The 25,964-nt window shown below is 44.6% G+C and overlaps 1 protein-coding gene and 1 pseudogene across 6 annotated transcripts; both read right to left on the reverse strand.

Moving 5' to 3' along the window:
• Positions 1-2,481: 2,481 nt before the first annotated feature.
• On the reverse strand, positions 2,482-21,727 carry TAL2 (TAL bHLH transcription factor 2). 6 transcript variants are annotated; one of them, XM_037796881.1, is made up of 2 exons: positions 21,711-21,727; positions 2,482-4,656 (listed from the first exon to the last, which is right to left on the reverse strand). In XM_037796881.1, exons 1-2 carry the CDS (start codon positions 21,711-21,713, stop codon positions 4,345-4,347), a joined length of 315 nt encoding a protein of 104 aa, XP_037652809.1. In that variant the 5' UTR covers positions 21,714-21,727; the 3' UTR covers positions 2,482-4,344. The 6 variants fall into 6 exon arrangements, with proteins under 6 accessions (XP_037652809.1, XP_037652808.1, XP_037652806.1 ...); XM_037796880.1 differs by lacking the exon at positions 21,711-21,727 and adding an exon at positions 11,457-11,503; XM_037796878.1 differs by lacking the exon at positions 21,711-21,727 and adding an exon at positions 11,102-11,230 and having other exon boundaries at positions 2,482-5,094.
• Positions 21,728-23,400: 1,673 nt separating this feature from the next.
• LOC119505709 lies at positions 23,401-24,378 on the reverse strand (annotated as a pseudogene).
• Positions 24,379-25,964: the final 1,586 nt, after the last annotated feature.

Raw genomic sequence — 25,964 nt, forward strand, 5'->3', positions numbered from 1 at the left:
ACACCCATGCACACACACTCAAAGTGCAAATGCCTTGCGCCATCTGTCAAGCCTGAGACAGGGAGGGAGAGATGGAAAGCTGCTGAGATGGCTTCTCAATTGGCCTGAACTGGTCTTTTGAATCCTGAGAGACTTGGAAAGGCCTGGGCTCTGCCCACCTTCCTGTTACGGGATGGGAAAGGATCATTAGAGCATAATGGAAGGCGGTGACTGGAAAAAATAAAACCATCTCGTGTTGGCCCCACACCGCAGCCTGCCCTGTTAGGGTGAGCTCTGCCCCCGGCGTTACTCCCAGCCCAAGGCTTCCCAGCAGGGGGCTTTATTTTTTTCTCCCAACCGATTTTGCTGTTTAGTAGTGTTATTGTGTAATATACCTGGCCCATGAGGTTCCACTTAAGTGGTTAAGGCCAAAATGAAACAAGAACATGGATGTAAAAAGAGTTCTGTGTGAGGTTGTCCTGCCTCTGCGTAATGCGGTGACTTTGAGTGAGAATAACCAGGGTCACATTCTGGCTCTGCAGTGGGAACTTGGTTAAGTTAAAGAACATCCTACACCTGAGTGTCCTTGTCTATGAAATGGGAATAATAACACTAAGAACCTTAAATGATTGTTGTGAAGATTAAGTGAGCTGAAAAAAAAAATTAAAAAAAAAAAGATTAGGTGAGTTGATTCACTGGAAGCCTGGCCCAGTGCCTGGCATCTGAATACTCAGTTCTTACTCTTATTATTATCATTTTATGTTTATATTAAATAATTCTGAAATCAATATCCATGTACATAATTCTTTGACCATAATTCTGAATATTTCTTGATGACAGGGTCCTAGAAGAATAACTACTTCAGTCATAGTGTACAGATATATGGAATACATTCTATTTTTTAAATGTTACCCAGAAAAGGCAATTCAAAAGCTTGCTTCATTAAACTTCCAAAGGAATTCTTGGGCTCTGGAAATTAAATTTTATGGTAAATATTATTTGGTAGATTACAAAGCTAGCTAAGGCTTATGTAAAAAAAAAAAAAAAAAAAATAGGGACTTTAAAATCTCTTTGAGACAGGCCATTAGCAAAAACGGCCTGTAGCAATAAGGAGAAAATAAAATCGCTTCCGTGTTTAGGGCAACTTCCAACCCACACCGAAGTGAAAGTCTGGTTCAGGGGCCCTTTCCCCTGGCTTCTGATTATTCCTGAACAACATTCATTCCTTGGCATTCCTTTCCTAACACCTGTCACTCTAAATCCCTCACTTTGCATGGCCATTGGACTTTTAGATTCCCTCATCTTTGACCTTTTTATTTAAGGATGTGACTTTTAACTGACCTTTGACCTGTGGGTCAGCAGTTAAGCTGTCCATTCTGCCAGACCCCTTTCATCCTTTGCCTTTTTAAGGACAAAGCCAGTTGTGCATAACTTACACTTATTTTGGCCATCTCTGCCCATTCTTATGTGATCAACCCTCATAAGGCAACTGGTGCAAGGGGTGGTGTTGAATCGAAATCATGAGAAAAAAGCTTTTGCAACGAGTTTTAGACTTTGCATTTCTAAGGAAAATTCAGCCAGTTCAAATTTCATTTCAATGTCAAGTTTTAGGGAAGGCTAGAGGAGTGTCCTTTACAGAGTCTGTTTTGATAGAGTTTTCTCATCTCAAAAGGGCAGGTCACTTGTAGGGCTGTTGTATGGATTAAATGCTAGAAATTGCCCCTCTCCTCAAGGAGAGCTCAGCTTGCTGGGTGGGCAGGTGGGGAGCAGAATGTACACGGATGTCTGTAATAAAGACTAGAGCAAATAAGGGCTATCAGGAACATCAGGGGATTCTGAGGAAGGAGAGATCAGATTGAGCAGGGGAAATCGAGGAGCGCTTCACGTTAAGAGAGGGTGTCGAAGATGAGGCAAGCTTCATGGCAGGAGAGGTGTTTGAGATGAAGCATGGGGGATTTTAGCAAGTGGAATTTGGCACAGGTGGAGGGCTCAGTAGAATGAGGGAGAATAGAGACATTTATCCAAGCAATGGAATCGCAAGAGCACAATCAGAGGTAGAAATGAGGGGAGCACATTTGGGAATTATCGAGAGAGGTTGTTTCATTAGGATGTGCCGTCCATTTAGGGGGCTGTGGAAGGTAGGGACAGGGTGCACGGGGGCTGGGCTGCAGAGGGCCTGGTTTGCTGGGGTGTGATGGCCCTTGTCCCAGGCTGGTGCCTGAGCCCCTGGAGGTTTGGTAGCAGGGCAGTGATCAGAACACAGCTCTGATGGGGGCAACTGGGGAGCAGTGTGAGGGGTGGACTGAGGTGGGGAAAGAGAGTGGTGAGGGGATGTTGGATTTACTCCAAACTAAAGATGATGAGGGGGTCAGAGGCAGGGTGGTAGCTACGCAGATGAAGAGGAGGGGTGATGTGCTTGCAAAATTTACGAACTTCTTTTTTAAAAGAAAGGAAGAACAATTTCTTCTCTTAAATAATTTATTTGTAATAAATTAACAGTTAAATAGATTATAATTAATGGTTAAAAATTCACAAGACATCAATAAATAAAATCTTTGGTTTGATACATCTAATCACATTCTACAAAGCACAATAATTCAATTTCAATAAAAGCGGAACATGAGGAAGATTCCCAAATGCTATAGGAAAGAGCTAAGCAGGATGATAAAGCACTTGTCTATTTTCAATCCTAAAATCCTCGGTGGCTGAACAGGGCTGTCGATAGACTAGACACAGTCAGGAGAATTTGCCTTGCATCCTGGGTTTCCATGTGACCTGGGGAAAGTCACGTTATAACCCTCTGAACTTGTTTACTCCTCTGTAAAATGAGGGGGTGGAATTAGCAGATCTCAAAAGTATCTTTCAGTTCTGACATTCTATGAATCAATGGACCTGTTTATGCCTGGTTCCAGAAGTTTCCAATGGTGTCCCCAGCAGATGAAACATGTCCCTCTTTTCAAGCAAAACAATAGCACAGGTTATATTATAAACTGCCAAAACTTTTCTGTGGGACTCAAAAAATTCCATGAAGAGATTATGATCTAGTGAACTATGGTGGGTTTGCACCATAAATTCTCCCTACTGCAATGTCCAGGTGCAGGTCACCAAGGAAGACTCTAGAGTGACTTTTGAATTAACTTCCAGTCTCATGGACACCTTGTTAAGGTCACCTGGTTTATACATGACGAGAATTCCTTTTGACAGTCACTTTAACCAAACACAAGTTGATATACAAAAATACAAGCTTGCAAAAGAAATAATTTGAATAGGTGAGTTACATAAAGTAGTATTTTACAGGCTCTTTTATTTATCAAAGGATTCCCTGCAGGATTTCTTTAATTATCCCTCTCACAGAGTTAAACAGTAACTCAAACTTCTCAGCCTTTCCAGGAGTACTCTGTTACACTTCATCAGAAAAAATCTTTGTCGTACACACTTTTACAGAAAAGTGCAGTAAAGTCACAAAGAGAACCTTTCTGCCTTCCTTGGCAACACATTAAAACAGTCCTAATATGAAAAGTGTTATTTTGATTCAATGTCAGAGGAAAGAATAAATAATGTCTTCAATCAGCAGGAACTCAGGCAGAGTTATTAGTTTTAATCCTGGCATGTGAAACAAAGGGGTTAGCTAACCCATTTTAACTAACTCTTTTTCATAAGAGTACAATGAAGTTTAATTTGTTAATTATCCAGTCTTTTCCTCTAACAGATATGCACTGTTTGGCTTTACAGATGGTGTCTGTAAAGCATCAATGTCTCAATACCAGTAACACCTCATGTTTCCATAGCGATTCAAGGATGCAAAGCTCCTCCACGTTTATGTTCTGGGTTCCTGTCACCCTCACACCTCAGGAGATTTCCTCCCAAGTCTCCCAGGTTGGTTTCTTCAGGGGCTTTCTTTTCATTCGTTGAACTTAAAATTTATTTTGTTCACCCTTGATCAACAGGGCCTCATTTTGCAAAACAAACTTCAAAAAAAATATTCGAAGAGAAGCATTTTCTGTTCATCCATCTGAGACCCATTCAGTGAAAACTCCTTTCTTATAACTTATAGAGTAAAACAATGATTTTGAAACCTTTTTTATCACAGGCTTTTGTGTTTTCTTCTCAAACATCTGACGGAGAACCCAGATACATAAAGTCAAGAACCAGATACATAAAGTCAACTGCAGCGGGGCATGGCGGATTCCAAAATGCCATTCGTCTTGGCCTCGGCTCCCTGTGGCTGCCCCTGAGGAATGTACTACGAAGGGTCAATTCTTGCCTCACAAATCATTCATCAAATTGACTCTGGAACAAACAAAAGACTGTGGACAGCCAGTGACTTCTGAACCCGGGGTGCCCGGGTGAGGACGCCGAGCGGCGCTAGGGGACGTGGCAGCCCGGGCCGGGCGGAGGACCCCGGCCGCCATCAGGCACGTGGGGTGCCCAGGGGAAGAGCCCCGGAAGCTTTCCCCGCGCAGCAACTCCCGCCGGCTGCGGGCCCGGCTCCCCCAAGACCTTGACCAGGAAGTTGATGTACCTCATGGCCAGGCGGAGCGTTTCATTTTTGCTCAGCTTTTTGTCTGGCGGGTGAGTGGGGATGAGCTTCCTCAGCCTGGCAAAGGCGCTGTTGACGTTCTGCTGCCTCCACCGCTCCCGCGTGCTTGTGAAGATCTTCCGGGTCATGCCTGGTGCCTGAGACGAGAAAGAGAAAGGGTCCCGAGGGACAACACCGTGAAAGAAGCCTCGGGGACTGCACGTCCTGCCAGGAACCTGAGGCGGCAGCTCTTCGTGAGATTTTAGAAAATTCATCTCCTAGTTGTTCAGAACCAGTTTCACGACAGGACTGAGTACATATGTGGAAATATATATATATATCTCCAGTAGGGAGTTGCATATGAAACAGTGGATTATGGATTCTTAAGGGGGAAAAATCTGAGATCCTGGGTTTCACTCATAAAGTAGTGTTTGGAATGAAGGAGCTAGAACAGCAGAGGGCCTCACTTGGAGGGTTGGACCCTCCTGGGTAAGAGGTAAAATATCCAGGCTAGACCACGTTTAGAGGAGAATGAACAGGATGACAATGGATCTTGACACCACGTTGCATGAAGAACAGATCTGGGGATATTTAGCCTGACGAAGAACAAAAGACAAAGGGCAGATGGGGGGGGGGGCGGTGACTATTTGGCAGGATGCCATAGAAGATATTTGGGTTTCCGCAAGGTTGGGGTGGATGATATTCCCAACCCTAAAAGAGCTGTTTATCATCATATGTTGCCAAATCTTATTTGGTAGTTGGAGGCAGGGGCCACTTTTTCAAGTGGCTGGGATTAACATGTATTAGTGTGAACATTTAGGATGCATCAGCAAGCTTCCCTCCCCATGCAATCCTTGTCTATTCCCACACTTTCTTTAAAGAACAACTCAAATCCTCCTCCTCCAGGAAGCCTTCCAGGCCATTCCAGGGCACCCCCGCCCCGTCCTGAGCCCTCCCCTTGCCGTACTCCTGTGGTGGTAGACCAAGGCTGGTAGGAGAACTAAATAAGTTGATAGTTGTAAAAATATTAATATGGTACTTAATTTTATATAATACATAATACTTAATATGGCTACTTTTTATTATGAATAAAAATTGTAAATTTTTCACAGTATCTGACATATAGTAATTGCTGTAAAAGTGTATAAATAGATATAACAAGATAATAAATACACTTACAAATAAAAAAGGACTCATAAGAGTGTTTGCGCATCCTTAGGAAGAGATATCTTGATTTTCTCTAACCAAGCTGGCTATAATCCCTTGGCTCTGGGTGCCTTTTTTTTTTTTTTTTCAGTTCTAACACTTAAGGTGCACCTACCATGCTCCAGGCTCTGCTGAGCTGGGATTGGGGGTGCGCGTGGTCAGGAGCCCTGTCTGGGGTGTATAGGCTGGGGCAGGAGGAGGCACACACATAGAGAAGCACTTAAAATCACAGCACAAAGTCCCACACGCTAACTGCAAAATCCAGAACAACTCTTGCTGACTAGAGTTAAAAAAAGAACTGTGTCAAAACTAAAATGATCTGGCAATGGCACTGAATTCTTCCCTAACTTCTGCATCTCTTTTATTTTTACCTGGGTTATTGAGAGGATGGGAGTGTGTGGATAAACATGCTGCATATCTGAGATAAGTTCTAGAACACATCATATAAAATGCCAGGAATTCACTAGGTGCTGCCTCAAATGCCAGCTTCTTCCACACCTGCTGCTTCTATTAAGCGCTCACATTGCAGGAAGGAGTCAGAAGGTTAGGAATTGGCATGCATGGTGGAAAAGGGTAGGCTCGTTTCATTTGAAATTAGCACAGAGAAATAATTTGTTGAGGCCCCAGTGAATTGTGAGAAATCAGGACTTTTCCTGATTTGAAACACTTGGAAGTCCCACCTCTCAACATTGCCTCTATTCCGGTGGTTCTCAATTCTGGCTGCTCATTGGACTCACCCGGGCTGCATTCCAGACCAATTAAACCGAAATCCCTGGGGCATCAGTCCTGCCTAAATCTCCCCAGGTGCATCAGATGGGTCCTCCAGAAAGCATAATCTGAGCAGAAGCTGGACGTACAGGTGGATTTCTCGTGGGGGACAAAGCCTGTGAAAGATAAAAGGGAAGGAACCCAAACTGGGTGGAGGGAGCCTTCGGACTGCAAAGCACATTTGACACTTGCAAAAGGAAAGCAGGTAGGAAGCAGGATTGGCCTGGAGGAGCCTCAGGCTGCAATGCAGACCTGGAAAAGTGTTAGAGAACCCAACACCTGGAGCAGGCACTGCAGCAAGGATCACCGATTAGAGGAGAACCTGCTGGGCAGAAATGGCCAGATCCTGCTACCCCTGCATGTTCAGTCCCTGGCTGGGGGCTGCCCCGGGAAGGCCCTGTGGCTGAAGGCTGAAGGCACCGCAGCCCTTGAGGCTGAACGGCCAGTTCTTTCTTGAAGGGGGATCCAAGCTGCTCACCTACGTGGCTGCCGGGCCAGGCGAGCACAGTGTACAGCCAGAGCTGAGAACCACCGCTCAACTCTTCAGAGAACCTCTCATCCTTAGTGCTGCCATTTTCAGTAAGGAAGCAGACTTCATGGGGAAGGTCTGGCAGGCGTCAAAATAGTGGGGAACCCACCCTCTCCCCAGGGAGAGTGTGTCCTAGTTGTAGCCTCAGACATTAACCAGCCTCGAGGCTCTGCGGCCACTTCACCATCCCCAGTCTCAGATGCCTCAGCTATAAAACAGGTGTAATGAGGTCCTTCCCTCCTGCAGGGCTGTTGAAATACCAGATGTGAAGCCTTCTGTGAGCGCTAAAGTAAGGGAAACGGGCGCAAACAGACAGAGCCCTTCCTCTGTGCCGGGCACTGTTTTTGTGTATTAATTCATGCTAGAGACATAGATGGACAGCGGTGGGTACTGACAGTGCTGTGGGCATTGCTGGGATTGCCCTAGGGGTGCAGATGAGTTCTAGAAGTCATTTCACTAGACTCAGTTCTTGCCCTCCAGGAGGAACCAAACAATGATCCCAGAAAATTGGAATAAGCCCCTCTCTTTGTTACCATCAAGCCTGAATCTACAGGCATTTTCATGGTGTTCAGCCAACAGGGGAGGCAGCCCATGGCAGTTAAAAGCACAAGCTCTGCAGCCAGGACCCTGGGCTTGGCTTTTGGCTCTACTCCTTTTGCTGTGTGACCTTGAGCAATCTACCTAACCTCTCTGTGCTTCAGCTGGCCTTATCGGTAAAGGGAGATTCAGGATATTTCCTCACTGTGTTATTATGAGGACACAAGACACGATATGTGTGTAGGAACCTAGCACAGTGTCTGGCACACAGTAAGTGCTCAATAAATGTTAAATGATTACAACTATTATCTCCACAAGTCAAACAGAGAAAAGTAAATGTTTGTGGTAATTTATCATTTTTTTCATAATTAAGAAGCTACAGTGCAGTAGTAAAAATCTGGGCTTTATTTATATTTGTTTCCCTCTACAGTGTTTAAGTACAAATGCAAAGCAAAATACCTGGGAGCATTCAGGCCAAGCTGTCAACAGAGGTTCATTGGAGGATGACAGTGGGTTGTTAAAAGATTATAAAGAGGAAATTCCATGCTTTAGTCTACATACTTTGGTACTGTTTTAATTAATAAAAGAAAAAAATGAGAAAGAATATGGGCTTTAAAGCAAAAAGACCCAACTTTGAATCTCACCTCTCAGTTTTCTAGTTATATGATGCTGGGAAAATCAGTTAACTCAGTAAGTCTCAGTTTTTTTTCCTGAACAACGGAGAGAAGGTCATGGGCAGGGTTCCCGTGAGGACTGAAGGTGGTGCTATATAAATGTCCGGCATAGGTGGGAAGTGCCAACCCTCACAAGAACAGCCTGTTTCGGTCATCAATACACCCCGGGATATTTTCCTGCCCTGGTTCTGTTTGCCTTTCCTGCTCCTATCTGGCTCGAAGTGTCCAGTTCTCTGCTGAGAACCCAGCAGCCAGCTGGAAGAGTGGCAGCCCGAGGGTCCCGCTGGCTTCGGCCCCTGCACCGGCCCCCTCCAGGCTCCCCTGTCCCTGACAACTGCAGAGACACCCCCAGTTCAACCCCCCAGTCCTGTTACCACACTGTGCACTCTGAACTTCGGCTTCAACACTTCTGGAAGGCCTCCCTACCCCAGGCCAGATAACCGTGCTGGCTGCTAGGACCCCGAGGAACACAACACAGGCTCAGCCCCCTCAGAGCCTGTGACCTGGGTGACACATGGGAGGGAACCACAGAGTCTGGAGAAACAGTAGCTAACCCAGGCTGGGTAGAAGACCACGGATTGTTCCAGAAGTGAAGGGGGCGGACTAAGTGATCCCCAAAGCATCTTTCTGCTCTGAAGTTACATGTTCCCCTGCCCATTGCCTTTTATCTGACAGAAGTCATTTCTCCATAATCCGGCCTTTGCTTCTGCAATGAAATTATTGAGTGTTGTGAGTTTCGTATGTAAGTGTGGGCTAAATCAACAGGACTCTGAGACAGAAAACAACCAAGTTTTCTTGCCCTCACCAACGTGGGCTGCTTTGCAGCAAGGGCTGTGGGAGGAAAGTTGCTTTCAAGCTTCTGTTGTCAAAAGAGGGTTTGGCTCCTTCACTAAGTCAACTCTAGTTCTCTGGGAGATTCTTCTCGAGCTGGGAGAGAAAAAGATTAGGCGGGACAACTAAACGAAACAGACCGTGGTGTTCTCTTCTAAGAGGGCTCAATCCTATTGTATAGAAACAAATAGAAGACATAGGCAGAACGGAAGACAGGCTTCAAAACCATAGCCCGCCATCCTAGGAGGTGCTTAATAATTCCTTGTTGGTTTATCCTCAAGTGTGTTGCTCTCCTTCTCCACAGGGGGAAACAGAAATCAGTGATTTAACAAGCTGGAAAAGTTCAAAGTAGAGGTCACTGGGAAATCACTAAAAGTACTTATTAAATCACAGTAAAATTGCAGTTGGTGTTTTTCCCGTTGCACGTGCTGATTGCTGCTAATCTTGATTTCAGAGCAATTTAAGGCTAAAAAAGTACACTGGATGCCACGGAATCAGAACATTTGATTGATGTCAAATCAGGGCTGAAGCATTTTGTCCCGATCATGCAGGGAGTCCATGGCAGAGCCTGTGTCCCAAATCTGGGTGTTTATGCATCTAGGTTATCAATGATGACTCAGGCTGTGTTGGAGTTCATTAAATTTTCTCGTGCCATGGACCCTCTGGCAGTCTGGAGAAGCCTAGCTGTGGATGCATAAAGTGAAAAAAAACAAAACAAAACAAAAAAACACTTTGGTTTCCTTCTCAGAATAATGATTTTAAATGAATAGATTAAAATCCTTGAACATAAAATAGCCAATTATACTCAATAGTTATTAAAACAATTTAAATTGTAAGAGTAATACATGTGCTTCGTGTTAGCATTACATAACTAGATGTATTGCTGTAACTTCTAAAAGCAGTGTGTTTCCCAAAAGATCTGCCACACCTGTAAGGTGATCTGAAAATATGCATGGCTTCTGTTAGTGACAGAGTCATAGGTACTACTAATACTACTGAAGTTTGTTGCCCTTATTTATAAATAAAGGAAATACCAAAGTGGAAATAAAGACAATTTTTTTCCCCATTCACATATACACCCCTGGGTGGGTGGGTGGGGACCTTGGCCCCAGGTTAAAAACATCTGGGCTGCAGGAATGTCACAATTAATATGGATAGGCACACACATCTGTATTTTGTTTTCACCACTAAAGGTGACATGTTTTCAGAGAAAAGAAAGAAACACACCCCCAGAGAAGGTCACCCATGAGCGCTCCCCTCTCCTGTGACAGTGCCTCCCGGCACAAAGCCCCAGCCACTGGGAAACTTGCAGCCCAGCTTCACTGCTCACCTGCTGGGGGCCGCCTGCACCCACTCTTTGGGGTTCGTGAGACTGTTCTTTTCACCAGACTTCAAATTTCCCTAACTGGCATTTGGTCCTGTCTATTTGTCTCTTCCTTCATTTCGCCCTTGAAAGTGAGTGAGAAAACCTCCAGCGAGAGAGAGCTGAAGGGGAGTTCATATAGTTGGGGTGGGGAGAAGGTGCCTGACCTCCAGCACTAGGCACAGCTCTGCTTTTTGAAATTATTACAAAAGTAACATACTCAGCTAAGAAAAACGATATCAAGGTGTGCAGAGGTGCATAAAGTAAAAAGTAAAAGGTCCCTGCCTATCTATCCACCCCATCTCCCAGCTCAGCGGGCAGCCAGATTGGTGTCTCATTTGTGTATCTATCTATCTGTCTATCATCTATCATCTCTCTCTTACATCTATCCCCTATCAATTATCTACTTACACACATACACATACACACACATACATACACATACATTCATACACACCTTCTAAAAATCACCCTACAGAAGCTTATGCAACTGCTTTTTTCACTCCGACGACTCTGTGAGTGCACGTGTTAAAGAATAACATGTTCTTTGCCCGCCACCCTTGGGGGGTGCCCCTGAGCGGCCTCCGCCCGCGCCCCGGGGCAGCCACCCGTCGGGTCCAAGAGGCGCTGCCCGCCCGCGCCGCCCGCGCTGTGCCCGTGCCCGCGGCGCTTCCCAAGTCCCCCCTTTTCTTTACCCTGCGAAGTGTCCTGCCAAAGAATCAGTTCTTGACACTGCTAGCAAAGCATCTCGTGGCTGAAGTGTCGCCTCCGCCGTGGGCCTGGGAGTCACTCCCGGAGACGCACTGGCGCCCTGAACGGCCCGCGGGGACGCGCGGGCTGCCCCGGCATCGCGCCTCAAGTCAGGAGGCGAGGCCGCCCCGCCGAGCCCCGCGTCTTCCCGCCGCGTCGTCGTGGAGGCTGCCCCCAAGTCGTCCCCAACACCCCTGCCCTCGCGGGGAGTGCGGCTCGAATTCAGGGCCAGGCTAGGCGGGAGACCCCCGGACCCTCGAGCCGGGCCTCCGCGGCGCCCACCACCCCGGGTCGACGCACCTCGTCGCCGAGAGCCGGAGCCCGCGCCGCCGCCATCCGGGTGCGCCCTCGCCTGGCCGCCGCGCCGCCGCCTTTATAGGACACCCCGCCCTTTGTCCCGCGGGGCCCCCGGGTCCCCCCCGCCCGGGACCCCCGCCGGCCCCTCCCCGCGCTCTCCCGTTTCCCCGGACCTGCCTGGGGCGGGAGGGGTCCCTGCCGCTCACCCGGGGCGTCATTGGCCACCCCCCTTCCCCAAAGTGGGCAAACCGCAGACAGGCGGTGCCAGGACCTTCATTCATCAGATGTTAAATGTTCAAGCACCCGGTGAGTAGTTTCAAAACCAGTTGCTTCAGAATCACCGAGCGGAGGACGGGGGTCCTGAAAGGCAGATCCCAGGACCCACACCCCGGGCCCAGTAATTCAGGATTTCTGAGGCTGGGGTCTGGAGTCCTCAGTTTTCCCAAGTACCCCAGGAGATTAAGATGCCCCTCTAAAGTTTGACAGTTGATGCATTGGGCAGATTCTGGGGTTTGGTCATGTGTCTTCACAATGTGCAGCACAAGGTGTGGTTGCCTTTCAGACAGGGGCCTCCTGAGTGGTTTTCTTGCTCCGCCCTGGCCAAACCTCACGCAGAGCTGCCCTATGAAAACCCAAGTCAGATTCCAGGCCCTCCTCTGGTCAACACCTTTTAGTGGCTCCCCATTTCACTCAAAGTGAAGCAGAATCCTTATATCAGCCCCAAGATACCCTTTCCCTCTGTGGTGTTCTGTCCTCCCCTCGCTAGGGTTCACTCGGCTCCAGCTGCTCTGGCCTCTTCGCTGTTTCAGGTATACACCTGGTGCCTCCTGCCTCAGGGCCTTTGCGCTGGCTGATCCATCCACCATGGACACTCTTCCCCCAAGTTATCCACACCACTACGTCCCTCACCTCCCTTCATTCTGCACATTACTTTGAGTCTTTACTGCTGGCTGTTCTAGGCACTGGGGACACAACTGTGAATGAAACAGACACAAATCCCTGCCCCCAGGGAGCTGACATTCTTCAGGTCTTTACTCAAATATCGCCTTCTCAGCAAAGCTCCCAGACTCTCTTATATAAAATTGCACCCCTATCCACTCCCCCATAAACTCCCCATCCTCCTTCTCTGCTTTGCTCAACTCCTTAGCACTCACCCCTAATTTGGTAATATTTTACTTTACTTGTCTGTCTCCCCACACTTCTCCAATGAATAGGTATTCAGCAAATGTTGGCTGATTAATGAATGAATAAGTAATGAAGTTTTAGGCATTATTCTCTCTGAGGACCTCAGTTCAGAATTTGACATGATAAATTCACAAATGCATTACAGTTCACTGGGTAAGAGCAAAGGGCTCTGGAGTTGCAATACCCAGGTTGAAATCCCTAGTCTATCCAGTTTTATGATCCTAGGCAAATGATTTACCTTCTTGGTCCCTCAGTTTCCTCATCTGTAAAGTGGGGACAATGATAAGATTGTGAGAATAAGTGAGAAAAGGCTGGTAAAGCACTTAGCACTGTACCTAGCACATAGCCAGTATATTGTAAGTTCTATTGTGTTCAATTGTATTAATGTTCTCAACTACTGGTTTCCTTCCCTATACAAGAATTATTTAGCCCTGCCCTTCACCTTGGGAGCCTCAGTGCTTCCCTGTAGGTAGAGGGAGTGCACTTCCCTGCCCGTTGCCAGGCTCGGCCATGTGCTGGGGATGGAATCATGTCCCCCAAAAAGAAATGTTCAAGTCCCACCCCCTAGTCCTGTGGGTATGAAGCCATTTGTAAATAGGACCTTTGAAGTTATTATTAGTTAAGGTGTGGACTCATTGTGAATAGGATCTTGGAAGATCCTATTTACATGAGGCCAAATTGAATCAGGACAGGTCTTAATCCATGTGACTGGAGTCCTTATAAGTAAAGGAAATTGAACACAGAGGTAGAAGCCAGAAATCACTAGAGGCCAGAAGTCAGCAGAAACCAGAGGGGCAGATGCAAGGAGAGAGAGCGAGAGCCATGTGACAGAGGATTGCTGGATTGCTACAGTCTCCAGGAGATGTGGACTCCTAGCCTCCAAAACTGTGAAGCAATAAATTCCTGTTGTTTTAGGCAACCATTGTGCGGTATTTGTCATAGCAGCCCTGATAAACTTCACCATGTGATTCACATCGGTCCATGGAATGTAAGCAAACGGTAATAAGCCCTGACGGTGCAGAGGATTTGCTTGCTGGCTGGGCTCAGTCATGGGAACGTCTTGTTTGGGGCTGCATTGTCAGCCTGGAAGCCTTGGAGCAAATCCATGGCCCACCCACCAACCTTACGTAACATGAGTGAGAAATCAGTCTTTGCTGTTGTGCTGCTGAGACTTTGGGGTTGTTTATTCCCTGCCAAATCTAATGAATACAGTTCTTATTATAAATAAAAAAGGTATTGCTTGAATTACTAGGTACTTGGTGGGGGTGGGAAGTAGTGGTGTCAGGAAGGTGAAGAAAGTTCTGATCTGCCTTTAAGGAGCTCAGGAGTTAGGGATAAAGGAGGGAAAGGGATCTAGATGGAGGATCAGAACATGTTTGTGAGAGAGGTGGAATGTAAACCAGGCCTTGAAGCAGGCTGCCCTGACATTTGTGGGGCCCAGAACAAGAGTACAAATGGAAAGTCCTGACCCATCCCCATCCCCGTTCTCACGGACTGTGCACGCACGACATGAACATCCAGCTCACAAAGACCTAGGAAGTGGGCTCAGGATCATGTGGGCAAAAAGTTGAGAGGTCCCAGGTATCCAGAGTGTGGTTTAGAAGGTGGGACATGGGAGCTGGTGGGTGTCCCCCTGGTGAGCAGAGCAAGGCCATATAAAGCATAAAATCTAGGGCAGGATCCTCAGTTACCTGGGTCTAAGGGCAGTGAAGGATGTGTAGGATCTACAAATGTAGGTATGGAGGAGAGGACCGTTCAGGTGAAGATGGAGCAAAGCGCTCCTCATGCTTTTGAACATGGGAGTCATATGTTTAGATTTTGGCTAGAAATGTCATTCTGGAGGTGGTTTAGAGGATGGGTTGTAGGGTGGATTGAAAAGAATTATTGATCATTTTCTGCCCAGTAACCTAATATTCCCAGCAAATATCCCCAATTGGCTCCTTTTCCTGTTCCTCTGTTCTCTCCGTGTGCTGTGGAAGGGGTATCGCTGTGGAAAGGGCCCCAGGTTTCTCCCACCCTGCCCTTTTGTGTAAGAACTCCGAGAGAGCCCGTGTTAGATTTTAAACCAAGAACCTATATTGCCCTTCACCTTAGTGGACAACCTGAGAGGTGATGTATCTTCTCAATGGAATATTCTACAGCTGTGAAAAAGAACTATAGCCTCTGGGCAGCAAGATGGGAAATGTGTGATGCTAAACGAAACAACAATAAACTGTAAAATAGGATCTGTGTGCAACTGAACAAGGACTGAGGGTGGTGACAGAGAAAGAGGCACATTTGGGTTGGCACACTGGGACTGGGGTTGACTTTTTGTTTCAAGACTTTCTAAAACGTGATTGTTGGTTTTCTAATTGTAAAAACCAGGGAAAGAGTTTTGGTGCGCCATTCCACAAGCAGAGATCCTTTGGGGTGATGGGCCCCCTCTCATCCCAGATTCCCACCGTGGAGGGTTGAGGGGCCAGGGCCAGGTCCTGCAGGGGAAGGGGTTGAAGTAGGAATTTACATAATCCGATTAGTGGAGGATTAGGTTTGGGCAGCTAAACGCCTCTGTGTGCTTGAGCTAAACCCCTTACTATTCATGGCTCTCACTGCCCCCTGGAGAGACTGCACCTGCGGGCTCCTGGGAAGGGGAGAAGGGGCTGGGGTGAGGAGGGGAGGGCAGGTCGCTAGGAGAGCTTGGGTGTTGTCAGGCTTCATGGCTCTGCTGGTTTAATTGATCTGTCTGGATTAGCCTGTGAATGTTGGACCTCGGGTCCTCTGTGCGGGTGTCGTCAGTTTCAGGAAGATCAAACCTGGGGCTTTCTGCCAGTCCAAGTGAGAGTAGACCAAGGTCATTTTGGCTACAGTTAAAGTATCGGTCTTATCCCATCCCTAATTCTGTATCCCCAGGCCCCAATTCATCTCTCCCTCTCTCTGTATCCATCCATCCATCCATTTATCCATCACATGAATCAGCTGGGTCTTGATGGGTAATAGAATTTACTGGTATATTCTTTCAAAGTAGGTTTTGTTCTCTTAAGTTTTCTATCTCTTCTTAAGTCAATTTTTGTACTATAAATGTTGATATTTTCAGATTCATTAGTAGTGTTACAGATTTTAAAAACTCTATATTAGCCCTTCTTCATTCCTAACGTTATATGGTTATGACTTTCTTCTTGAGTAGCTGAGCAGAAGTCTGTCCATTTCATTGTTCTTTTAAAAGAACTAGCTCTGGATTCATTCATTTTTATTATTTCCTATGCATTAATTTCTACTACATCTTGATTAAATCTGCTCTTTCTTATTTGCATATGTTTACTTTGTTTTCTCAACACCTCCCTTCTTGTCTCAAATGCTTATTTTATATATTTTCAATTTTTTGTTGTTTAGGAAGAAAATCATTCCAGAACTTGCCTTTGGTCACACCCTGTAAGTTTCTATTGCAGTAACATTGTCATTAATTACTTTCTATTTAAAAAAATTTTTTTAAATAATTTTTAAAATTATTATTTTAATTTGTTTAATTTTTTAAAATTATTAAAAATTTATTTAATTTTTCATTTGGAAAGAGTGTTTTAATTTCCTTTTCTTTTTGGTAACAATTTGCTATTATTTTCTAGTTTTACTGTAATGTAATCAAAGATATGCACTGTATATATTCTGTTTTGGGTATTTATTAAGATTTTCTCTTTGGTAAAACATATGATCAGCTTTTATGAATATTCCATGCGGATTAGAAAAGGAGGTATATTCTCTGAAATGTAAGACATTTTTATACACATCCATTAAATCAATCTTCTCTATTTTGGGCCTTTTAGTCTACTTGATATATTGAAGAGAGAGTTGTGTGAAAATCCCTCTCTAGTATTTTGCATCGGTTCCCTCTTTTCTGTTTTTCCAGGAGCGTTTGCTTTAAACTTTTATAACTTTCAGTGCATTACATTTGATGCATAAAGACTCATGGCATTTTATTGAATTAGTGAATTATAATCTATCTGATTATAAAATGACCCTCTTTGTCCTGCTTTTTGTTTTATATTACTACCTCTGTTTCTAAAATTTGCACTTTCCTAATAAAATTGCCCTTTCCTTTATAGTTAATTTGTGTGTGTTTGTTTGCATGCAAGTGTGATTGCTAGTCGTAGGTTTTATCTTTCAATGAAACTTTTCTTGGTAAATTTAAATTCCTTTGGTCTTATTTTTTTTAAAGGAGCCCCAATTTCCATATTGAATTCTTCAAAACCAAATTTCCTTCTAGTTTACTTGTTTATTGTGTGCTTTGCCTACTCCATTGTAAGCTTTATGAGGCCAAGGGCTTAGTTGCATGAACTCCTGGACCTGATGTACTGGGCATTCCCTGCACATTAAAGGTGGTTCATAAGACAATTGTTGAATGAACGCAAGACACAGCGACCTAAGGAGCCTGTGCCCCAGGGAACCCAACTCAGACTCATTTCTCCAGACAGCTGCCTCCAGCCTCTCTGCATTCTGTCAGTGGACACATAGCTTGTTTCCATGAAGTGAATGCTTCCAAGGCCCTGGCAGGGAGTTTTCTTTTAAGAAGGAGAGCAGCAGCTGTATGGAAGGGGGACAAGAAAGGACGTGGGGCCTAGTTGGGGGGCTATGACAGGAATGCAGGCAAGAGGGGATGATGGCTTTGCCTAATGGGTGGCACTGAGCACCAGCTCGGGGCCAGGCACGGAATTCTCTACCCTTATGATTTAGAACCAAGTGCTAGGTGGTGTGCTAGGCATTGCACCTGAGTTTGGTCATTTAATATGAAAAATTATATGTTTCAATTATGTTACATAATATCAAGTTATTATCCTAGACAGAACAGTGCTCCCAAGTATTTCACTAAAACCTATACCCAAAGAAGCAAGCCTTCAGCGTGGTGCCAACTCCGTTGTGCTGGTGGTTCTCAGACAACCACCTGTCCAGAGCCAGCAGAGGCCACACATTCTCACCAGTGTTTACGTCACTCATTTTCTCAGGGCCACAGGGCCACTTAGTGACCAGTTCACATCCTCTGAGTCCCTCCTGTCTCCCCCTACTCCAACCTTCCTCAAATAAAAAGTTAGTAAAACAAGTTGCTGCAGATGAAAGCAGGTGATGAAGGAAACCAGGGCATCTGGAAGGGAGAATGCCACTGACAGAGCCCAGATCTCTGCCTGGGCAGGAGATCGTTGGTCTTCTCTCATGAGGAAAGAGAGACCTGGCTGTTTCATGATCACTCTTGGGCTCCCCTGATGCCACTCCATAGTCATGACGGAGAAGGAAAGCTGCTGGAATATATGGGCCAAGTCTCTGCTATTCACTGGTCTGGGGACCCGGGTAGGTCATAGTATCCTTCTGAGCCTGTTTCCTATAAAATGGGAAAGGTCAATACTCATTGACTTGCTATGGATTAAGTGAGATAAGATGTTGGGAACTGCCAAGCGGGAGGCAGTTTGGTGTAGTAACTCAGGTTTGGCTTTGGAGACAGACTGGCCTGTATTTGAATCTCTGCTCTGATACCAGTTGCCACCCTGGGCAAGTCACTTAACTTCCCCCAGCCTTAGTTTTCTCAGCTGTAAATTGGACGTAATATCAACTTCATGGGTTATTGTGAAGATTCAGTGAGCTAATGTATGTGAAGTTAGTGATTTGGGGTAAATACTAAAAAATGGTATTAATGGACATTAATGAAATCATAGCTACTCAATAAATATTTATTATTTTATCTTGTTTTTATGACCAGAAAAAGTCTATCCACAAAGCTAAATGGGAAATCCAAATAAACCCCTGCCTCTGATTTTCTCCCAAAGGGTACTCACACTTGTCCTTTGTCTGCCCAGACCATTATTCCAGTCCCCACCTCTTTCCTTCCACTTGTTGTGTATCCTGTGCTACTAAAAATAATTTATTTCCTTCCACTATTTGGAGCAAACAGAGCCCAGGGCTGCATGAGGGAGATGTGAGGGAGGGAAAAGAAAAGGTTCTCTTGAGCATCAGGCCTTTCTCTCACAATTAATTTCCACTCTCTGGCTCCCCAGAACCAGGAGCCCTTGGTAACACCCACACGCCCACAAGCACACACATTTTTCCCCTCAAGACACCTGGTGTTGCGGCCAGGGATTTCTGCCCAGAGCAAATGTTGCCCATCGCAGCAGAAAGCAGGCACACCACAGCCTCCAGTGAGTGGGCTTTCCCTCCTGGAGCTCCTAGGCAGAGCCAGGCAGAGCGCTGGTTGCCCAGCTGCTGCCTTGGGATGGCTTGGCCTGGCCTCTGCAGGCCTGGAGCTGTGAGTGCTTCTATTTCCAGCCAATGAACTCAAGGACAGTCGGGAAGTTGAAGAGGAGGGTGGTTGGGTAGGACCAGGTACTGGAGAAAAGAAAGGGGTGTGGTGGGGGAAGGACCCCCCTTTCCCTCTTTATTCTCTGGACTTTGTTTAAGGGACATGACTCATGAACTGGCCCCTTAGATAACGATTAAATGCTCTGTGGGCAGCAGATAAGAGTGCAGCCTACTCACAGAAAGTACATGCATTGAATACTCCCCATAAAGTCAATAGTGTTGGGCTTATCAGCTGTCCTCAATCCCCACTCCGTCCCCTGGGGACCTGGGGACCGAACTTGTAATAAAGGCTGCAGCTTCAGGGGCTGGAGAGTGGGGGTGCAGGACTGGGCAGGTGGGGAGATCTGCCAGGCTCCAGTTGCCCAGAGCTCTCAGCTGCCCAGATGAACGAATCCCAAAGCAAACACAGACTCTGGGGGTGAGGCAGGCACCACATCACCCCTCAAATCCAGCAGATGTTTCCAGGATTCCCACGGGGGCTTCTTAGGAAAATTAGAGCATACCACCTTAAATTTAACCTTCACTTTGCCCCCAATAAAAAAACCTCTGGTAGGAACTTTGCTTTCCTGCCACTGTTCTCACCTTCACTTTTCATAACACAGACATTTCCGCACTGGCCAAGTGCACAGCCGTATTTGCTGGCTGGTGGGGATTTGGTTGCTTTGCAAGTTGTCTGAAATAAGTAGGTTGCCAGCTGGGGTTTCCGACCCCTTTCCAAGACTCACACTATAGTTGAAGTGAGTGTTGTAACAAGATACAACCTGGGGTTGGCTCCAACCCAGAAGAGATTATGGGCTGGCCCAGGCCGCACCAGACGGGGGTCCCTGCTTGGGATCACTGTCCCAGGCAACAGAATCTGGCTGGGAAGGAGGAGAAGCGAAAAACAGGATGGACTTGGCCTGGCCTGTTGTGGGGGTGGGAGGGTGGGATGGGGTGGGGGTGGTGAGAGGTCGGTTAGCATGGGCTGCCTTCCTAGTACAACTGGAGCAGCTGCTTCTTACCTTTGGGACCCAGTCTCCAGAGGTGAATAGGCAACAGGGAAACGAGGACTCAGTTAAGGCCCAGAACTTAAAATTTTACTGGGCCCAATTCCTTTCCTGGCTTCTGCCCTCCTCGTTGGAGTCTTCTGGTGTCTCTGCATGAGAAGGCATCCTGCCTGGGTCCTGATTCAAGCAGCAGGTGTAGAAATGGCTCCAGCCTCTTCCTCACAGCTCGCAGATGGCCTGTGTGGTGGTGCCTGGGCCAGACCCATCCACTGGGCTCCCCTGTGGCTTCATCCCCCTTCATGCCTTCCCCAGGGCCTAGGACGTCACTAATAGCTTTACTGTCCCAATTCTTCTGGGGTTTTGCCTTTGCTCTCAAGTACCTATTCTAGTTCTTTGGAATCCTCTGGACAAGGCCCTGTCTGGGTCCCCTCACACTTCCTTTCTGTGGCCTGCATTGCTGCTCCTGAGCTCCCCATGACCTGAGAGCCCCCTGCCCACCTGACCTCTGAGCACTCCCTGCCCTTGGGCTCCCTGGGGTCCCTGCCTGGCCCCGGCTGGGACTCCTAGAAGTGACCTTATCTGAACCGCTTGCGGTCCTCTGCACACCTGACTAAGCCTCTGTCCTCAGTCCCTGCTGCTGTAGGTGTCCTAGGGTCCTTGGGATCAGCCTCAGTGACTACTTTGAAATTTTCTCCACTCCCTGCTCCAGCCTTGAAGGGGCTTCGTGAACATTCGTTCAGTTCATTGTTGAATCGCTGAATGAGCCTCGGCCCTCAACAAGGGGCCTGGTGGGTAGTAATCACCCCAAAAGTGTCGACTGAAGGCTCATGCCCCTCTTCAAAACTTTTCTCCACTTCTCCTTATTCAAACTTCTTAGCAGGGTATTCAGTAACCTCCCATCCCCTGAATCTGCTCCTTGCCCACTTTACTAGTTGTATTTTTAAACTATTTAACCCATACCAATTCCTTGTCTTCAGGAATGCTTTCTGCCCTTGCCTTATTTATTCCATTTCCATCTGTTCTTTAAGTCCTAAGACCCAGCTGAACCTGGCTGCCCGCCTCCCTGCCCTCCTTCCTGGAGTTCTCCCAGCTCCAGATGTTCAGACTGCCTTCTACAAAATCTGGGACCCTTGGTGCCTTAACCTAAGCCTGGTTTTGGGGACACTACAATTCTGTTAAGTGCTATGTTTTAAGGCTACAGCGTATCTCCACTAAGGACAGGCCTTGCCCTGGGTCCCAGAGGCAGAGGTCACGTCTTATAACCAGTCCTCCGGACAGGATCCTCTACCCAGGAGGGTTCCGAAATACCCACTCTTACAGAAAAGTTGTGATGGGATTATCAGGAAAATGCAAGTCCAAAGGACTTATGCCCAAGACATAAATAAAAGCAAATCAAATTAACGATATTAACCATAGCAATCATTATTGAGCACCTGCTATGTTACGCAAAGTAGGTAATGTACCAGGTTCTATAGATTTCCTCTAATTCTTTTAATAAACTTAAAGGTACATATTAATCTTAGTCTCCTTTTACATGCAAAAAGCTTGCATGTAAAAGGAGACTAAGGTTAACTAGCCCAAGATCACAAAACTAGGAAGTGGCAGACCTTGGATTTCAGTGCAGATCTCTACAACTCCACAGTCCTTCCTGGATCCATCAAACCCTCTAAATCTGCATTCTCTAATATGCTAGCTACTAGCCACATGATGCTATTTAAATTTAAACCAATTACAGTTAAAAGTAAATACTCAGTTCCTCAGTTACACTCACCATATTTCAAGTGCTCACCAGTTGCATGTGGTTAGTGGCTACTGTACTGGGCAGTACAGGTATAGGCCAGCTCCATCATCGCAGAATCTTCTATTGGACAGCACTGCTCTAGATGTTCTCTGTTTTCCCCCAAGGATATGGGGGAAGATGACTCCAGGCAAATTATGACTGGGATGAAAAGAGAGGACATCATCCTAAAGGCATAGCTTTGCCCTTCGGTTTCAGTGTTTGTGATTCCAAATGCCAGAATTGTGGCTTTCCTGCTAAACAAGATACTGGTTGGATTAGGGTGTTGCCCAGTTAAAGTTCCAAAACAAACACCACACTCCAACCATGAGACGGTCATTCTTTTACTAAGATACTCGAATGACACTTGATGCCATAAAAATTTCAGGAAATTAGCCACTCAATTACGTCTCTTAAAACGTTTACTAGGAAACAGTTTCCAAATTATTGAGACAAGTTAGAGAAAACAATCTTTACTTTGGAAGTTTTAGATGAAAAAAGACTGGTGATAAATATGAAATTAATTAATGTTACAGAGACCTAAGAATGATGACACCACTCACTAAAGAGCTTCTGCTAATAAATGTAATTGAGGAAAACACAAGCACAAAGGACACAAGCATGTAAAATAAATGAGAAAATAAATTTTTGAAAGAGGGGTTATTAAATCTTCAGAGTTAATCAATAAAAAAATTGGAGGAAAGAAAGGTGAGAAAAAGCTAAAAATCCATCTTCCAAAAAATGAGAAAAAATGATTCCTCTTGAAGAGCAGTATTATGAATATGTAAAATGTTTAAGGACGCTCCCTAATCAAATCATCATAAAAACAAACAATGATGCAGAGTGCACATTCAAAAAGAAAAAAGTGACAACTAGGAGCATTTGTTGTCATCGCTATTTTTTTTTTTAAACGTAGGTACGTTTAATGATTGAAACAAAATGGGATCAGTTAGGATCAAGTATTTATAGGAGATGCCTTACACAGAATAATATATCCTTTTCATGTTGACTATTTTAACTGGGTTTAAAACGAGTGGTTATTCTTGTCTTCTGAATTAAAATTGTTCAAACAGCCATAAAGTCTGCAAACGCAGAGCAAATACATAATACATAGTTTACTGATAATGTATGCTATGTTCAATGTGTTGTGCCTCACTAACAATTCAAATTTCAACAAGTTGTTGCAAAATTGCAATGAACAATGTGCATTAAAGCAGCAGATCTATCTATCCTTGTATATACATCTGCAATGCATTGCCTTAGATGAATTGTGTCTCTAATTTTCACTGAATAAACCTATGCCTTTAGCATACCTGGGAAGAAGTAATCAAGAGAGTTCAATCTATTCAAAAATACATATGATGTATGTTTCCAGACTTTGTGATCACCTGTATTTCATTTTTTATTTTTCTGTATTTTATTTTTTTGTAAGATGCACCTATTGTAAACTCTGTAAACATTTTTACCATTTGTATATCCAAGAAAAAATGGATACCAATTATGAGATGATGGAGGAAACAGTAACAAAAATGTATCTTCTTGGTTTTCAAATAACTCTACACCAAAATATTTTGCTGAAAATGAAGTGATTTTTAATCTATAAATAAAAGAGTCTCTGAATGATATTGAGGATATATTACAAGTTTGGTTTTAAAATAGATTTAAATTTAAAACAGGTCTTACAACAATTTCAATAAATCATGCCCTCCAGAACACAATGTGGAGGGACAACAATTATGTGATGACTCCTTAATGCTCTAAGGGGATAAAGTTCTTTTTCAAATATAGAAAGAAATCAAGTCTTTCTACAATGCTAACCCTAAGATCTATTCTCCTTCACAGACTACAGTATTAGTGTCAGTTTCATATACTTCTATTTGATAAAGAACTCCCACAGGGAGAAATTTCTGAAGGTTTTCCCGGATATATACAGCCACGTTTTCTGTTGTGCTCACATCAATGAAATACGGCACACCTAGATTTAGACTCTTGAAATCAGGGGTCTTCATAATTGCCTCATCATATACTCTGTGAGGTCAGTCAAGTTCATAACCATCTCTGGAACAGGATCCATCTTTGTAATTGTGCCCATGGCCATTTGGATTTGTTGCATTTCCCAAACAGTTTCAAGTTTTCTTCATGACTCTGAGATTTGCTGCGGAGCGGGCGGCTTGCGCTGAAGGAGATGCGACGGGGACACCTGCGCACGGCCACGACAGCCCGAGCCCGCGGAGCTGAGGGTTTTCCAGGCCCGCGCGCCTCTCCTCCCCCTGCCTCCAGCCGGCGGGGAGAAGGCGCCTCTGTCCGCGGTTGCCATCATCACTATTTTTAATTTTAACCGTTCTAAGTTATGTAGCGTTAGTCATTACGGTTGCAGTTTGCATTTTTGATGGTTAATGATGTCAAACCTCTCAGTGAAATGTCTGTTCATACCTTTTGCCCATTTTCTAATTTGATTTCTTTTTTTTAAATTGTCGTGTTTTGAGGCTCTTTATATATTGTAGATACTAGTCCTCTGTAGAATATATGGTTTGCAAGTATTTTCTCCTAGTCTGTATGTTGACTTGTCATCCTTGTTACATGGGCTTTTAAAAAACAGAAGTTTTAAATTTTGATCAAGTTCAAGCCACCAATTTTTCTTTTTATGGTTCATGCCTTTGGTATAAGGCTTAAGAACTCTTTACCTAGATCCTGAAGAGTTTCTATTTTTTCTAAAATTTTCATAGTTTTTTTACATTTCATATTTAAGTATGCAATCTATTTTGAGTTAATTTTTGTATAAAGTGTGAGGCTCGGGTCAAGGTTCATTTTATAGCCTATGGATTGCTAATTGCTCCCACACCATTTGTTGAAAAGGTTATCTTTGCTCCACCGAATTTATACCTTTGCCAAGTATCAGCTGAGCCTGTTTGTGTAGGTCTGTTTCTAGGTTCTTGATTCTGTTGCATTGATCTATGTGTCTATCCCTTTCCCAGTTCCACAAAGTCTTGATGACTGTAGCTATATAGTAAGCCTTAGTATTGGGTACAGTGATTCCTCCAAGAGGTTAGTTTCAAGATATAATTTTAAAATAGTTTTCCGGATCAGCAAGTAACTAGAATTGGGAGAGAGTAGCCACTGGATTTCAAGCCAGAAGACTAGGGTGTAAGACCTGTATTACCTCTAAGTTGCAGCTTCCTCCTCTGCAAAGTAAAGGGTAATAACAGCTATCTTATGAGATCAGATGAGATGTCTATTGATACATGAGGACAAATTACACAAGCACAAACTCTCCTGACTCTGAATCTTTTTGCTACTTTATTCTTCTTTGTAAAAAAAGAACATTCTAGCATTTGTCTTTCCATGTTATTTTGGAATAAGTTTGTCTGTGTCTACAAAAATCTTTGCTGAGATTTTGATAGGAATTGCATTAAGCCTATAGATCAATTTGGATAGAAATGACATTTTACTATGTTGAATTTCCCAATCCATGAGTGTGGGAGGTATTCTTTATTTATTAAAGTCTTCTTTGATTTTGTAAACTGTGGTCTTATGAACTGACTTATTAGTTTTAGGAGTTCTTTTTAAAAACAGATTTCTTGGTATTATCTATGTAGCCAATCATGTCATCTGCAAGTAAAGACAGTTTTATTTCTTCCTTTCCAACCTGTATGCCTTTTATTTCTTTTTCTTGCCTTACTGCAGTGGCTACAACTTCCAGTACTACATTGAATAAGAACAGTGAGAGGGTTCATCCTTGCTTCATTTCCAGTCTTTAGAAGAAAAGCATTTAGTCTTTCACCAATAAGTATGATGTATAGATTTTAGTATGCTCTTTATCAAGTTGAGTAATTCCCTTCTGTTTTTTAAATTTGCTGAGTTTTTATTATGAAGGGTGGTTGGATTTTGTCAAATTCTTTTTCTCTTGTCAATTCGTATGAGCATATGATTTTTCTTGTTGGTGTGGTGTATTACACCTGGAATAAATCCCACTTGGTTATGGCGTGAAATTCTTTTTTAGATGTTGTTGGATTTGAACAGGCTAGGGCTATTTACTTGGTGTCCTGTGTTATTTCCACTCCATCACAGCTACTCTTCACTAATTCTGACTGTAGCCCAAAACCTATAAAAACTCTTTCTAGTTCCTTTTTTCTGAACCATGCTATGGTGGGTGATCTCCTTTCCTGCCATAGGATAATAAATCTAACTTTGATTGCAGGTATGTTCCTGGTGGCCTTTGGATGGCAGCCTTTAAACACTGAGAACCCC

This window comes from Choloepus didactylus, chromosome 10 (genome assembly GCF_015220235.1).
Source record: "Choloepus didactylus isolate mChoDid1 chromosome 10, mChoDid1.pri, whole genome shotgun sequence".
Classification (NCBI taxonomy): Eukaryota; Metazoa; Chordata; class Mammalia; order Pilosa; family Megalonychidae; genus Choloepus; species Choloepus didactylus.